This window comes from Mus caroli, unplaced genomic scaffold (genome assembly GCF_978045245.1).
Source record: "Mus caroli unplaced genomic scaffold, Mus_caroli_1 scaffold_13, whole genome shotgun sequence".
Lineage (NCBI taxonomy): Eukaryota > Metazoa > Chordata > Mammalia > Rodentia > Muridae > Mus > Mus caroli.
The window spans coordinates 63,067,922-63,084,205 of record NW_028227268.1 but is presented as its reverse complement, the minus strand read 5'-3'; the positions used below and the strand labels follow the sequence as shown (position 1 = coordinate 63,084,205).

General features: G+C 53.9%; 2 protein-coding genes across 2 annotated transcripts in view; both read right to left on the bottom strand.

Moving 5' to 3' along the window:
* Positions 1-803: 803 nt before the first annotated feature.
* On the bottom strand, positions 804-4,638 carry Rasd1 (ras related dexamethasone induced 1). The gene is made up of 3 exons (XM_085829963.1): positions 2,816-4,638; positions 2,132-2,534; positions 804-1,991 (listed from the first exon to the last, which is right to left on the bottom strand). Exons 1-3 carry the CDS (start codon positions 2,828-2,830, stop codon positions 1,435-1,437), a joined length of 975 nt encoding a protein of 324 aa, XP_085686089.1. The 5' UTR covers positions 2,831-4,638; the 3' UTR covers positions 804-1,434.
* A 3,465-nt stretch (positions 4,639-8,103) lies between these two features.
* The window catches only part of Pemt (phosphatidylethanolamine N-methyltransferase), a 71,568-nt gene continuing 63,387 nt past the window's right edge, over positions 8,104-16,284 (bottom strand). The window contains 5 exon segments of the mRNA XM_021177948.3: positions 8,104-8,327; positions 8,330-8,367; positions 8,690-8,764; positions 11,582-11,693; positions 14,367-14,512. Of these exon segments, the coding sequence (XP_021033607.2) occupies positions 8,299-8,327; positions 8,330-8,367; positions 8,690-8,764; positions 11,582-11,693; positions 14,367-14,512 (400 nt within the window). The 3' untranslated portion in view covers positions 8,104-8,298.

Here is a 16,284-nt window from a genome sequence, read left to right as displayed (position 1 = left end):
GTTCACCTAGCACAAAGGCCTGCATGTCTCCTGCAGGGGACCCTGGGGAGCCCAGCCAGTCACTGTTGAGAAGTGAGTGCCTTGCTGAGATTTGAGGAGGTGCAGTTCCTTGGAAGTGGCCCTTCCCAAAACAGGGTTGACAGGACACACTCCCACCCCCACCCCCAAGACACTTTCAAGCATCCCTTGAAGGTCAGAACTCTCTTGGGAAACCCGCAAGTGTTTGGCTCGGCAGCTGCAGCACTGTTGATTCCTTAGAGACCATATTGACCCCTGGCCCTATTTCTCAGCTGCAGATTTGGAGGCTTCAAGGTGACACTTGAGCCCTGAGCTGACAGTAGGAGTGGCAAGGAGATCCTGGTCACAAACTATGAGCCCTTAGCCAACAGGGGGATGGGAAAATGCAGAGAGCTGGGCCTCGCCTGCTTGAGTACTTCTGGGAGCTGCACTAGAAGCGATCTACTTTCCCTGTCCAGGTCCTGGGGCAACCCTGGGGCAAGGGATAAACACAGAGTGCGGGCATCTTCCCAGACATACCTCCCCAGCTCAGCCTCCTTATTTGTGGTAATCAAGGTCGGAGTGTGACAGCTTCCTGTCACCTGCCATGATTAACAGGTAGCCTGTATGAATATTCTCCAAAACAAGGCCCCCTGGTATAGGCCAAGTGAGGCAGAGAGTAGACAGAGCCAGGAGGTCTAGAGCAGGTCCCACTTGGAAGTGGGAGGCCATTTTCCGAAAGCCAGGTCCCTCTCCAGTTCTTGGCCACTAGCACTGAGGCAGGAAACCTAAAAGCAAAGCACCATTTTCCGTTTTTAAATTATTTTATTTTAAATAAAAAATAATAATAAAGACCTCACACAATAGAAATGTAGAGATTTTGTTCATGTCACATTGACACTGGAACTATTAAAGTGCAAGTTTTGTGTTTTGTTTTTCTTTTGGGTAATTGCACACACACATGTAAACAAGTCACTTGGCTATGATTGAACCCCCCACCTCCAGCCAAAGTTTCCAGTTTGCTGAGGACAGAGGTGGCTGACAGCGGTCATGGCAACACCAATCACAGACAAGGTAATGCCCTATTACTAGTCCTGGCCCTGAAGCCAGCAGGACAGTGACTTTAAGTCTCACAGGCTGATGAACTTCACGCTTTCTCTCAAACCTCTTGAGAAAAATGCCAAGTACCCCTCTGCTGGGTCCTGGCATTCCAGAACCGGAGGTGACAGCCCCTGTCTTAGCTAGTTCTCCTTCCTTTCACAGCAGGTGACTGTCCCTTACTGGCTTGGTCTCCCCGGGCTGGATCTCGGAGGGAGGGAGAAGGCCAGTTGGCGCTCCTATGGCACGGACCGGGCAGGCTAGTCCAGGAATCCGATTTGACTTTTGAACAAAAAAGGTCCTCAGGTTGTGTAGCTGACCCTGGGGGGGGGGGGGCTCCTAACTGATGACACAGCGCTCCTTGTCCTTAGCCTGGCTGCCGACACTGGTTTTTTCACGAATGTACATGAGGTCGCTGTGCACGCTGGGTCTGCGAGCAAAGGGCGCCAAGATGCCAAAGGCATCGCCGTGGTCGCCCCCGCCTCCACTGCCCGCACGCAGAAGCTTCTTGTTCCTCAGAGCCTTCTTGTGCAGTACGTCGCAGTACTGCACAGATACCTTGCGGTGCAAGTCGGGGCTCATCTCGCTAGGCAGCTTGGCCATGGCAAAGAGCGCACGGAACATCTGGTCCAAGCTGCTGTTCTTCTTGGCTGAGATCTCGAAGTAGGCACAACGCTTAGGGTCGTCACCCACCAGCTGCTCAATCTCCCGCTGCTCTACTTCCCGGTAGAAGTCCCGGTCCCCTTTGTTACCGCAAATGACCAGCGGCACGTCCACATTCTCTTTGGTTTTGTTCTTGAGACAGGACTTGGTGTCTAGGATTTGCTGTTTGAGCCTTTGCACCTCTTCGAATGAGTCGCGGTTGTCTAAGCTGAACACCAGAATGAAAACGTCTCCTATAAGGGAACGAGTGGGAAAGGTGAGGACAGCTGCCAGGCACAGAGCTGCAGACAGCGCGGCCCCAAGCACAACACACCAGCCCCATCCACTCTCCGCAAGACTCCGGTCCCCCAGTCCCCGTCGACTCCCCACTCACCTGTGAGGATAGAGAGGCGCCGCATGGCGGGAAACGGATGATTGCCGGACGTGTCCAGTATGTCCAACTGGTATACTTCGCCGCGGATCGAGTAAAACTTTCTGTGGAAGTCCTCGATGGTAGGGGTGTAAGCATCCTCGAAACGGCCCGTGAGGAAGCGCGACACAATGGCCGTCTTGCCCACTTTGGATGAGCCGAGGATGACCATCCTGTAGCAGTTCTTGGCCGGGATACTCAGTTCAGAGTCGCTTGGGCACATCTTCTTGATCATCGCGGCCAGTTTCATTGGGTAGAGGGGCCCCAGGGGCGGATGCGTGGCCGAGAGAAGGTAGAGAGAGGGCTGCAGAGGACTCCGGAGTGACGGAAGAGCTTGGCTTCGGGACTGCAGGAGCTGGTCTGGGCTCTTGGGTACAGACAGCGGGCTCAGGCTTTCCGCGCCCCACACCGCCCTTATATTCAGCTGGCCGAAGCCCGGCCAGGCACCTCCCAGCTAAGGTGCGTCACGTCCCGCCCCCGGACGCGCCCGGCTCCTCCTAGACGCAGCGACCTCCGCCTTGGAGCCTGAGGCTCCTCTCCAGACCTACGTGCGCTGAAAGGAAAACTAAATCCAAACTACCGCCAGTGGGATCCGGCGCTTCCCACTTTTGGCCGCAGAGGTCCTGGCTGTGCCATTGATTCACTTACCTCTGGGATCTCCATTCTCTCAACACCAGTGCACAGACACTCACTTTTCTTGAGCCTTAGTTCCCCCCCCCCAAAAAAAAATATCTGTCGATAGCAAAAGGTTTGCTGGACATTTGCCCCAGCGCCAACCCCTTAGGTCCCCGGGGCCCTTGGTGCTCTCCTGGGCTTAGTGTCCGGTGTTTGTGGGTTTCCTACGTTACCGTCCGCGCTTTGCGCTTCAGCCACCAGAGGGAAGCAGGGAGCCCCACGGACGCAACTGGGATGCCTAAGGTTGTGGCCACTCTGGAGAGGGGCAGGAGGCTGGCTGGGGAGCCTGACTGGGAGCACTGTCCCGTGCTCTACTTCCCGTGCTCTACTTTCCCAACTAGAGATAATCTGATCGATGGGGACCTCAGTAGAGGAGAGTCTGTTCCTGACTTCATACTTCGAGACAAGCTCCTTTAAAAAAAAAAAAAAATCAAAACAGGCCAGAGTCCCTACAGCCTCCTATGGCTTTCGGGACTTTTCCCTCTCGTGGGCCAATCATCGTCATTTTGCACTGAGGTGGCTGACTGGGGCCGATGATCTCAGAGGAGGCCTGGAAACACAACGTTCTCTGTAGCTCAGTTTCCCTTTCTGAAAGATGACACTGGTTCCTTGATTGTAAAGATTAAGTACAAACACATCCCGAGACCAGGGCCTGGTCAGAACAATAAAAGTATGTATCAGGGAGGCTGCCTAGGGGAGGAAGCCGGTGGCAGGTTGATCAGTAACCAGGACTGAGTGATGCTTGAGGAGAAACAGGACGTGTCTGCTGCTTGTAAGTGACGACACAGGCAAGCTGTGTTTATTCTGCTCTGACCTTGTCTTATTTAGGAGAGGCCCAGAGACCGAGTGGCTGACATATGCCCCTTGCCCATCCAGGCAGTCTTGGTGTCCCACAGGCAGGGCTAAGGTCATTCCCACGCATCCAGATGCTCGCACTATGACCCAGGATCTCAACAGAAACCCAGTCTCTAGATCAGCAGTGGGCATCCTGCCTGGAGCCCACGCAACGTAGGTGTATTGATTTGGTGGTCCCTGTGCTAAGTGATAATGCTCTCCCTGGAGACAGAGAAGCAGCACTCTGTATTTAACAGATGGGAGAACTGAAGCACAGGGAAGCACGCTGCTGGCCACCTGGCTTCCAGTCTTCCCTTCTTCCCCTCTGCCTGTGCCCCCACAACAGAGCCCACTACACAGGCTGCTGCGGTTGTCTGGCCTGGTTCAATCTAGCAGGATATCCATATTCACTCCCCTTCCCTCCCAGGCTGCTTCTACATCCATATCAATCGAGGAACCTGGGACTCATCAGCTAGATCTAGGACAGGCCAGTTGGGGTGAGTCCTTCACCTCCTGATTCCTGCCCTTGCCCCTGCTCCCCTCCCTTCTCCACCTGGGGTGTCTGCCCTCATCTGGGAGAAGGACCTGTGCCTCAGCCAAACAGGACTGCTGCATTCAGTAATAAGCATAGAGCGTTCACTGCAGGAAGAGGCCTCTTAAGGGGGCAAGCAATGGCTGTGCACCCCAGGCTGAGGCCCTTCTCCTCTGCCTCCAGAAGGCATTGTGTGGAAGGCTGGAGCTCTGACTCAGGATGGGCAGAGCCAATGTCACCATTCCCCTGAGTCTCCAGCCAGTCCCAGGAAGATCCAAGAAATAAGAAGAGAGGGATGAGCCGGGCAGTGGTGGTGCATGCCTTTAATCCTAGCACTTGGGAGGCAGAGGCAGGCAGATTTCTGAGTTCGAGGCCAGCCTGGTCTACAGAGTGAGTTCCAGGACAGCCAGGGCTACACAGAGAAACCCTGTCTCTGAAAAACCAAAAAAAAAAAAAAAAAAAAAACAAACAAAAAAACAAAAACCAAAACCAAGAAGAGGAGGAGGAGGAGGAGGGATGGCAGAATCAAAGCTATGGTCCAGCTCTACCCACAGACATCCAGATGGCCAAGGCTCAGCTTAGATTCATGGCCCTCTCTCCTTCCACAGCCAGTGTCAAGACTGGGCCTGACATCATGCCTCAGTCCCTTCTAGATGCAAGGTGACTGGCAGACACCGGTGGTTTCCTGACACCTCCGAGGTTCATTTACCCAGCTCAAACACCCTGTCCAGGAAGACTCCATCCTCCAGGCGCACAGTCACACAGCCTCTGCCAGCAAGAACCCTGAGGGGTCTGGGAGACGGGCAGTGCCGCCCCACATAACCCCAACTAACATCTGTCCCCCGGGACACTGCTCCACACAGGACAGCACATGCAGCCCTTCACCAGAAACTCTGGAAGCCACTGTGATGTTTTCTTACCACACAGGTTTGTAGCAGTGTCAGGCTCAGAACAGAACTCTTACTACCTGATCAAATGCTGAGGGGAGCCCAGCGGAAGCCAAGGGTCTGTACGCCGGAAATGCCAGCCACACAGCCTCATCCAGAGGCAGAGAGGATTCAGAAGGTTCTTTGAAGTTGGGTCACAAAGAAGGGCATCGGGTGCCACCACATTACCCACAGGGGCCAATCCTACTCATGCCTGCAAGAGGACCCCACAGGTTGTCTCTGCTCCACTTCCTGTGGGGCCTGGTGGGCGGTCTTTAGATTATTTATTGTAAGGGAGCCTTTGAAATGTGGTTGTAGAGCCCCAACCCCTTTCTCATTTACCCTTTACTTCTTGGCCATTGGGTGAGCAGCCTGCCCTACTATGTGCCCCCAACAGTATGTCCTGGCTTCATGTGGGTTTGAAACAACACAGCCAGCAGTCAGGAGGCAGCCCCAGCTCTCTGGCAACCAGCCCACTCCTGGCGGGCTCCACCCCATCCCTGTCTCCTGCTGGATTCCAACGGACACACTGGGTTCAGACACATGTGCCCAGTCCTGCTGGGTGTATGAAGAGGACACCCATGCTCTGTGGTCTCAGTTCTCTCCTCAGATCCCTCGGCAGCCTCTTCTCCCCTCTGAAATTACATGACCTCCATGTCTGCCTTGACTGCTGCCTCCACCCAGTAGTCAGGGAGCTGGGGCTGCCTCTTCCCTCTACCCATACCCACAGCCTGGCAACTGAGCCAACAGGTACATGCGGGGATGCCAGTGATAGAGCTGAGCCTCTCTTGGTTCAGGGGACTGGACAAGAGGACACCAGTGGCAAAGGGGGCATCTCTGCCCCATTTGGTGCCAAGGGTACCAATGTTTCTCTAGCCCAGCCTTACCAGGACACCTGCCTGAGCTTCTGGATAGGGTGTGCATGGTACTCTCTACGGTGAGGAAACAGGTAAAGACTTCTTGCTTCAGTGGTCTTTGCACTTTTCACCACCAGAAGGGGTATGAGGGAGGGACAGAGCTCAGGATGACAGACTCTGGGCCTAGACTCTGTCAAGGGCCCAGGACAACAAGGCTCTGAGGCCATACTAATAAAAGGTGTGGTTCTTGTCTGCCCAACCAGGGTCTCCAGCCAATGCTCTGTCCTGGGGCTGGGAGGGGAAGCCCAGGCCTCCTCAGAGGGCCTGGAAATGTGAGGCAGGAGACCTGTGCAGTTAGGTGGCAAGCCCGGGGCACTTGTAAAAGTCCATGTGAGCCTTGGGTGACAACAGGATGTCAGGAGAGGAAGGCAGCCTTAGATGCTGTCTCATGAGCCCCAGGTCTGGATAGCCCAGGGCTGGAACAGGCACAGGCTGATCGTCTGGATCCCCAAATCTCACAAGGTTTTCTGGGTCAGTGAGGCACCCTGGCAAAGAAACACAGCTGAGACTAAGGAGGTGAGGGTCTCTGGTGAGTTGGGACAATCACCACAAAGTCCACAAGCTTAGGTATCCCTAAGCCACCCATTAGAAGCCCGGAGTCCTGGAGGTCAGGATGGTCTTAGCTGCTAATGGTCACACGGTGACAAAGAGCAGAGGAAGGCTGTTCTTTGGCTCCCTCTGATGCCAAAAGTGCCACCTTCTTGGTCACTTGTGCTCTGCCTATGCACCCCTGTAGTGAGAATTCTGGAATTTGGGGTCTTTTTTAATTGAAGTATTATAAGAATGTGTTTTTGTTTTAATCCCAGGTGCGTGATATGGGTTGGACAATCTGCTTCAGACTGTCCACAGCAGGTGACTATGATTTGCCTCGTGCTCTGGCAGGGGTGTGGTTTTGCCAGCTGCAGTTAGTTTTTGTGACTGTGATGTTTGGAGTTCTGGGGGGACTTTTCAGGGGGTGTATAAATGCTAGAGCCCCAATAGGTGGGTTTGGTGGGTTGTTGGTTGCTGTTCATTAGACATGTGCAAAGAAGAAATTATATATCCTAATGGCAAAGATAAAACTTGCCCCAAAGACCTTGATGTCCCTAATCAGCAGGAAGTCATCTAGGGATAACATCGCCCCCTTTCCAGCCCCTGACTTCATTCAGGGGTCTCTTTCCTTTCCTGTCTGTCAATTTTTTCCCTCCTCTAGAGTTAGGTACTTGAAAGGGTAGAAGAAAAAAGATGGAGAAGGGTGTGAGAAGAACCCACAACGTAGCAAAAGCTCAGCTACACACATCCCATCTCCAGCAGATTTTACTCACCTCAGATGAACATAGTGGGTGTCCGCTATATCTTGCCATTAGGTGACAATCTTGGTGGAATGACAGTGCTATTTAATCTGATAGACCTCTGTGTTGTGGATTTGGTCTAATGCGCATATTATGTTAATTGGGTTCCCAAAATTGTATGAGAATCGACATGTAAGACGCTGAGGGTTCCTGCCCTCCCCCCTCTCCCCCCCTCGTTGGCTTTGACTGGTAAATAAAATTGCTTGCAGCCAATGGCTGGGCAGGGAGACAGAAGTAGGGGGATCAAGAGAGGAAGGAGGATAGAGAACCACCATGATAGGAAAGGAGAATGATCAAGCCTGAGACGTGCAGGACAGACAGACAGCTAACCTGATTGTGACCCAAGAGGGCTACAGCTGGGTAGTGAGGACAGGCTGCTGTCCCCGGGGTGATGTAAGTAACACTAATTGCCTATGGCAACACCTTTGCTCTCAGGTTGGTAGATGTTGAACTGGGTTCTGGGCATCAAGGGCATGGACAGCAGGTGACCAGGGTATCCGCTGCCTAGGAAGGGCTGTGGTGGCAGTAAGCTCTATTGCTGAGGCCTTTTGCTAAGTTCTTTCTTTGTGAATCCTAGACAGCACTAGGGGCTGCACTGGAAAGAAAGGGCCCAGAAGCCCTCAAGGGATGCAGTCCCCTGCCCTGTCCAGCCCTTCCACAGCTTAGAGCCCACGCCTAACCCCATCCTAGGACCAGGATGGGAAGGGGACCAGAGAGGTGCTGAGGTCACAATGCCTTTATTAGTGTGTCGGGACATGGTGGGGATGGGGGGGTCTCAGCAGTCACACAGCAGCATAATGCCTGAGGCCCCCTTGACTGGTTTCTAAGGCACAGGTACAGTGGCCAGTGCTGCTCTCCCTGGGAAGGGTTGTTGCTTGGGGCAGCCCGGAGGCCAGTTCAGCTTTCCAAAGATCCTTCATGGCCCTGTCAGCTCCTTTTGTGCAACCTGGTAGCTTTCTGTCGGTAGATCTCAGCAGTGAAGGGCCTGTGGGCGGGGGAATGTTCCAGTAGGTTGTTCCAGGGGACTCCTGTACCCCAGCACCAGAACCTGCTCCACCAGCGAGGATAGGACCCACATTCCCACTGTCCCCTGGAGCTTGCCTAGAGACTTCAAAGAGCAGCGGGGAGGGGCTGGAGGGACTGGGGCCACCTCCGTGCCTGCCTAGGTCTCAGGTGGCAGGTATACCCTGCCCATTACCAGCTTCTCAAGCCTGGTGAGGCAGTTCTGAGTGAGCAGCTTGGTCTAACTCACCCATCATATCCATCTCCCATCTCCCCCCACCCCACCCCCCGCAACATCTACTCACTCTTCATATAGGAGAGCAACCACGTAGACAATTGCCACCAGCACCGTCAACAGCAGGCCTGTGGGACTGGCATGCCTGCAGACAGACATACCATCAGTTGACTTAGCCACTCCTGCCAACACAGTGTGTGGTCCTTGCTGATGCTGGGACTCCACTGGTGGGTGAGCTAAGCCTGGGGGTGCCCCTTCCTAGGTCTGGTTTTCTAGAGAGTCACAGGGAGACAGGAGGAGAGGAAGGCAACTTGTGGGACAGTCCATGCTTTTTTGTCTGCTGAGGCCGAGGCTCGGGGACAGGGAACATTTCCACTGCCCACCAGACAGTGTTCTTAGGAAATAAGTCTCTTATAAAAAAGCCAACCCAGGGCTGCCATGAGCACACGGCCTCTTGGGCAGATTTTTGCCACCTGAGCTCTGGCTCATATACAGGTGCAGGCGGTAGCCACTGTTTGGACTGGCCTCGGTTGTCTGTCTGGGAGAGCAGGGGCATAGGACACAATACCCACCCACCCTTACAGTCCAGCCACCTGGACTGCACTCCACTACCCAGGCCCTGAGTATCCTAGCATCCTACTTCCAGCATCCATCCGAGCCCAGAGACACGAGTCCTTGTAAAATGTACAGAGCATTTCTGTCATGGCTCTCTGCAGGTGACCAGTCTCTGACCTCACTCTGCTGATGAATACAGACAGCCTGTTAGTGACAGCGGGGAGGAGCCCAAGCATGTCTGCCTCAGGCTTCCAGAAATAGCTGCTGCTGAGCTGGCCCCCAGGCCATTTCTATGGTTACCCCTGGCTCCTCTGGCTCCTGCAGGGCCTGGATTGCTGCATCCACTTCAGCAAGAAAGGAATGACCCAGAAGGGACAGAAACAGGCCTCAGGTAACCACAGGAACTGCTCGCCTTGGATGACCCCATTTCACATCTAGCCTCCAAAGGGCAAAGGGCACAAGAATGTGTGGCTCCATCAAAAAAACAAAAAAACAAAAAACAAAAAAACCCCTAACAAGCTGGGCGTGGTGGTGCACGCCTTTAATCCCAGCACTTGGGAGGCAGAGGCAGGCGGATTTCTGAGCTCAAGGTTAGCCTGGTCTACAAAGTGAATTTCAGGACAGCCAGGGCTATACAGAGAAACCCTGTCTCGAAAAACAAAACAACAACAAAACAAAACAAAACGAAATGAAACAAAAAAAGAATGTGTGGCTCCAATAGGCCCCTCTGCCCTGCTCACTCCATAATGCCCACCTGGACCTCACATTGGCCAGTGCGTCCATGCGTCTGTCTGGGAGGGGCAGGGACGCAGGGCCTCTCCACTACACAGCACAGATCACAAGGCTCATCCATCCTTATGGTCTTGCCACCACCTCTGCCATTGCCCCAGGCCTTATGTGGAACTTTTCCCCCAAGTCTTTCAGGTCTCAACTTGTGCCTTTCCCAGAGCTCTAAGTACTTGGTTCTTGCTCTTCCTTTCAACTTTGAACTTGGAACAGCTCTCGATGTCTGTGTCCTGGTCTCAGAGGGACTGTGGCCATGATGTCCTCCCATCCCTCCTGGCTAAACAAGCACTTTGTCCCCACACACAGTTCAGCTGTGGTTCTGGCCACATGGGGGTCTGTGGGTCGGGAAAGACCCTGGAAGATGGCTGGTTAATGAGACCTCGTTCCTGGGGGAGAGCCCTTGACACCACAGTGGCTGTGAGCATGACCCCACAGGTCACTACCAAACAGAAAGTCAGCAGAGCTGGAGGGCTATGCCTTGGGACCCAGGAACTTAAGTACCAAGAGCAGCATCTCGCCCCGATGTACTCTACGGCCTGAGGTGGGTACAGGCTTCAACCCCAGGTTCCCCACTGCTCCCGGGAAAGGATGGACTCACTGGCCTGTACTTTCTGTCATGATTCCTAAATGAAGCAGCTCTTCAACTGCCTACAACAGCCACTCGTGTGTGGCCCCAGCAAAAGGCTGTTGGAGGCCCTGAAAGAACTTCCCCGGCCTTGATCCAAGGCACTGGGGTGGGTGAGAGTGCTCCCAACTGCTCTGGGCAGCTAGCTGTCCAGCAGGGGTTAGGTGCTATGAGCCTCATCTACCAGCTCTGGGCCATGGTCAATGCAGGTTCAAAGACCCGCTGGGAGGTGGTGATGTGGGCATGAACAGTCCTGTCAGCTGGTTCCCTACACTCGCTCATCTCCATGGAAACCAGGCCACTTATTGTCACCTTGGTCCAGCTTGACATCCTAACAACCCAGGATATACAAGACAGCCCTACTGGCAGATGATCACACTGAGCCTAGATCAAGAAGCTCAGAGTACCCCACTCCTTGTTTTAAGACGGGGGAGACAGAGAACTAGAGAGAGCAGGGACTCCTATCCAGGAGTGGGACATGAGAAGCAGGAGACAGGCAGGCTGAGGGAGGCTTGCTGAGTCAGTGTCTCCTGCCACGTAATGATGCATTTCTAATTAGGCCTCAGATGAAGGCCCCATTCCCAGTCGGCTGGGCCTCTGTGCATCAATATTGTTTGGAGGCAGCTGGTAGGTGTCACATGTCCCTGGGAGCCCTGACCTGGCCACTCCAAGCTTGGAATGACCTTGACTCCTGGGCACCAGGCACAACTGGTGATACAAAGGGACATGTATATGGCTCTGCCATAAGAGAAGAAACTGACAGGCAGGCCACTGATCATTGACTTGGGGCATGGGAAACCCGGAGGAGGCAGGAAGGAGTTTCGAGGAGGGGACACCACCAGTTGGGTTTGGAAGAACAGACTGGGGATGGATTCAGGCCTATGCCCATCAAAGAAGCAAATGCATGTAGCACGGCAGAGGAGCTAAGTGTGTGTGAGGTCAGGAGGCTGTGGGAAGAGGGCTCAACTAGGGGTCCTGAGGGCGACAAGTACTCACATGAGTGCCCAGCCCAGGTAGTTGGCTGTACTGCCCCAGTACATGGGGTTATCCAGCACGCTGAAGGGAAATGTGGTCACTCTGGATTCCTTGAGGATCCCAAAGTAGTCACCTGTGGATGAGATGGGGTAGGATGTGAGGTCACTTAGCCTCCTGTGTCCTTGGCCACACTGTTACTGAAGGAAATCCCTAGTGAGCCCTGAAAGATCTGCAGGTGAGGTGCCCCAGGAGGCTCCCAGTTGATTGTGGGATTGGAACCCACAGCATCCAGGACCGGAGACTTCCCTGGAGCTCCACCATGAGCCAGGCACTGAGATGTCCTCAGTTTGGTTCTCTACTCTTCTGAACCCCCAGCACACTGTCTCTTCCCTCCTCTCCCCAGGAGATGCCTCTGTGTCTACCTGGCCCTCTCTTTAGAAGCCTTCCCCTGCTCTGTGCAGAACTCTCTCCTGGGGCCTCCCTACCTCCTTCAGAGCCCCTTCCCACCTGTGTCTGTCCTCCCCATCAGCCTGGCTCCACCCCTCCTCCCACCCACCCTTCTTATCCCCACTGCCTCCAGGCCTCATTCATTCCCTAGGATTGTCCAGATGCTCCGGGGGGGTGTCAGCATTTGTTTTGTTAGCTTGATGCAAACTAGAGTCACTTGGGAGGAGGGAGCCTTAACTAAGAAAATGTCTCCATGAGATTGGCTTGTGGGCATGTCTGTGAGGCCTTTTCATGGTTAATGATTTATGTGGAAGAGCCAAGACCCAGCTCGCTGTGAGCGGTGCCCTCCCTGGGCAGGTGGTGGTCCTGGGTTTTGTAGGAAAGGTAGCTGAGCAGCATCTAAAAGCATTTTAGTGGCTTTTAGTAGCCACTAAAAGCAAGGCAGTAAACAGTGTTCCTGCCTTAATTCCCAGCCTCAGCTTCCATCAGTGATGGACTGTGATGTTTAAAAGCCAAGTATATCCTTCCTGCCTGGGTTGCTTTTGGTCATGGTGTTTATCATAGTGACAAACCAGGACAAGTTAACTGTGACTCTAGCCTGCCCACCGCGTGCTTCCTGCCACTCTGGAGGTCAGCCCAGGGCAGCTGACATAAGACCATTAGATGGCCAGTCATCCATCTACCTACTTCATGCATAACCAGGCCACTCTCACAGAACAAAGCATCTGGTCCAGGTCTCTACCTGGTGAGTGTCTCCACTGGGCCAGGGCAGCCTTGCCCAGCAGCCTCTCCTTTGTCCCCACCCCCACCCGACCCCAGTGGGCCAGAGAGACAATGCTGCTTCATCCTGAGCAGAAAGTAGGGCAGCCATCCCAACAAGAGGAGCCCCGGCAGGAGGGGCCTTGTAGAAATTAGTACTGTCATTGTCAGGGACAAAAGGGACAAGAGTCCAAGAGGCGGCCCGGGGACCACTGAGGGGAAGCAGGAAGCGGGGCACTGGAGCCTGACGGTGGGTGGCACAGAAACCTGCTTCGGGCTGAGTCACAGGAGAGGGACCATTCTGCTCTACTTCCAAAGCTTGCGGGACCCTCTGCTTTCTAGGCCATTTCTACCAAATGCCACGTCAGCGGCAGCGCTGCCTGCACCCCTCAGACACTCCTCTGCTCATCTCCCCATCTGGCCCTGACACCATGGTGGGGGCCCCAGTCTGCCCTTGGCCACACCTCTCCGGCACCGCTGCCTGTGCCCCGCATCTGACCTATGGCTCCTCCAGCTTGCGCTCTGCAATCCCTGTCACCAGGATGGCCTCACTCTCTCCCAGGATGGCTCCCAGCAGCTCTTGCCTGAGAAGTAAGAACCGAGCCAACAGCACTGAGATGCCTGGCTCATGTGCTCCTTGGTTCCTCGTGGCATTGTCCCTCCTAAGCACACTTCAGAGTTCCAAGTCTGCAGCTGGGCAGCCTGGCCCAGGCAGAGGCCGGGCCAATGAGTATGTCCTGGGAGGCTATGAGACAGCAGGGCTTTGAAGACCAAGAGGCCCTGATTGAGGTTAAGGCCCAGAGACTGACCTGGTCTTTGCATAACAAGAATCAAGGAAGGGCCAAATGTGGTGTCCCCTGTGCAGAGCTAGCTCTCTTATAGCTGTGCTAGCTCCAAGGACATCCTGGGAGCTGGAACAGGCACCTCCAGAGCTGGGGCTGCCAACTTCCATGCATCTGTGTTCTAAAGGCCTCTTACCCTTAACCCCCTTTGCTGAGTCTGTCTTGAGTTTGCCCTCTCTGCTTTCAAGATGATGGAAGTCACTGTGGTCACGAAGTGAGAAGGTTTCTGGCCAGACTAGACCACTTTGGGTTGCCATGCCAAAAGCCCCAGAGCCCTAGAGAGTGGATGATGGAGAAGAGGCCACATCCCTCTACCTTTCATCTCACCCTAGACCCGTGCTAGCTTTGTGGATACCACAGCCGAGATCCTACCACCTGGCAGCCAAGTGTGCTAAGCAAACCCAAGAGTGGTAATGAGGTGGAGGGTCTTATCCCTGTCTGCCCTTCACCCCAGTTCCATCTGCACTCTTAACCCTGTATACCTGCCCTTTCATGCAGACAAGGGCTGAGGGCCTGCTTAAGGGGAGCTAAGTCAGGAGGGCACTCTGGGGCCCATCAACCAGGACTAGGGTCTATTCTTGTCTTGAAGGAAGCAGCTTGATGCCCTGGAGTCTCCTGAGCTAGCAAAACTGAGAGTCCTAACCATGCTATGTGCTTCTCAAGGCACATCAGAGATAGCAGATGGCAGCCACTGGACTCTGCTCCTCCCTGAACCCCAGTGTACCTGCCCAAGGTCATCCCATACCCCAGGGTCTTACCTAGAAAGGTCCCAGTGAACCCCAGTGCATAGAAGCTGGACAGCACAAACACGAATCCCCAACCTAGGAATGCAAGGCCCAGGAAGTAGGTGGTGTGGTTGTCCAGGCCCTCCATCTTGGGCTGGCTCATCATGGCCTGTGTGAAGCTGTGGAGCAGGGGACATGGAGAGACAGCATGTCACAGCATGTATGGTAAGTACATTTCTCAGAGTTGTCAGTCCCAGGATCATATCCTCAATAGCCACAGAGGCACTGCAGGTAGGGATCCTGCAGGAACTGTCTAATCTTCAGTGTCTTGAGGACGGGGCAAGACCAAAGGCCCAGGCTGACGAGAGATTTTAATCTTCTCAACAAGAAGTCACAAATTCTGACAAATATTTAAATTGTCCTAAATTTTAGAAATAGGTCACTCATGGAAGCCATTTGTGGCTTCATGCATGTTAGCAGGGTCCATTCCATGGCCATCACATACAGGTCTTGTCAACTTGCACCGTGAATGAGTAGAGCAGGTACATGTGCAGTGCACAGTGCACAGCAAGGCTAGCACCTGGCTTGGGCAGGACAGGGCAGGGCAGGGCAGGCAGCAGGCCCAACACTTAGATCTGAGCTTGGCATACGTCATGTGTGGTGATGAGCACCACTCTCCGTGCAGACCCAGGCCTGATGCTGGCTGTGCCCCACACTTCTGATTTGCTTGCCCTGGCTTCCGCACAGGCCGAGCCTCACCTGGGAAACTTAGATCCTTGCTTCAACTAGGCTTTGTGGCCAAGTACTGGCAGGCTCTGAGTCAGAGCAGGGACTGAACAATGGCAGTGTCACTGGGCAAGGAGGGGCAGGTTCTCTGGCTCCCAGCACAGGAGAGGGTGGAAGTTCGGGGTCGCAGGCTGGTAATGGATCTGAGCCTTGCCAGGAGGGAGTGGCCAGTGACAAGGCAAAGCACTGAATGTGCCAGGGGCACAAAGAGGAGGATGTGCAAGGCCAGCGCTCATGACCAAGCACAATTCCGTTCTGTCCACAATCCCAGTGCTTAGAGGAGACGTGGGAATTCGCTACTCACACAATGCAACTATATACACTTCTCTCCCAGGCTCCCCAGCCCACTGATCCACCCACCTATCCATCCATCCATGTATCTATCCACTCACCCATCTACCCACCCGCCTGTCTGTCCATCCATCTATTCACCCACCTATCCACCCACTTACCTGTCTCTATCCATTCGTCCCTTCTTCAATCCATGCACATACCCATAAACATATCCACCCACCCTTCTCCTTGCATCCATTAACCTAGTCACTAGAGACCCAGTACCCACTTATCCATCTACCCATGCAGCTATTCACCTTCACCCAGGAGCTTTTTCTTTTCTAGCAGAACGCGTTCATCACTGGAGAAGGTGGGTGCTGTAATTCTATTCCTGAACCACACTAAATTGGGTCTCCTTGGAATTTTACCAATCTGATGTTCAGCTCTTGGAAACTGATGTTGGCTCTGGGCACAGGCCAGGAGGTAGATGCGAGAGAAGGGAGGTCAAAGGCCATGCAGGCTACCTACAGATACCTGCTTCTTGGCTACATTGCATAAGGGCCCATGGGACAGAGAAGTGCATTGGTTCTTCAACAAGTTGGGTGGCTCCAACTGCCTTGTAGCCTCTGAGCTCCATCTACCTGAATAGAGGACAGAGAGCCTGTGGGTCTCTTACTGGCCACTTGTCTTGAGTTCTCAGGGACATCATCAGTGGCCACACAAGAGCTTCCAGCTATTAGAAGCTTCAGCTGAGAGCAGAGCGAAGAACTTACATGGTGGGGATGTTACAGAATGAGGAATGGCTAGAGCTAAGCACCTTAAGGCTCAGAAAAAGTGCGGTAGAAGAGGTATTTGGGAGGGGCTGCACAACTGTGATATGTACACACTAAGT

What these genes read in the sequence shown, in the direction of transcription:
- Rasd1 (XM_085829963.1), bottom strand. An exon ending in GCGCCTCTCTATCCTCACAG is followed by an intron (nt 1,992 to 2,131) that starts GTGAGTGGGGAG and finishes GTTCCCTTATAG; the next exon opens with GAGACGTTTTCATTCTGGTG.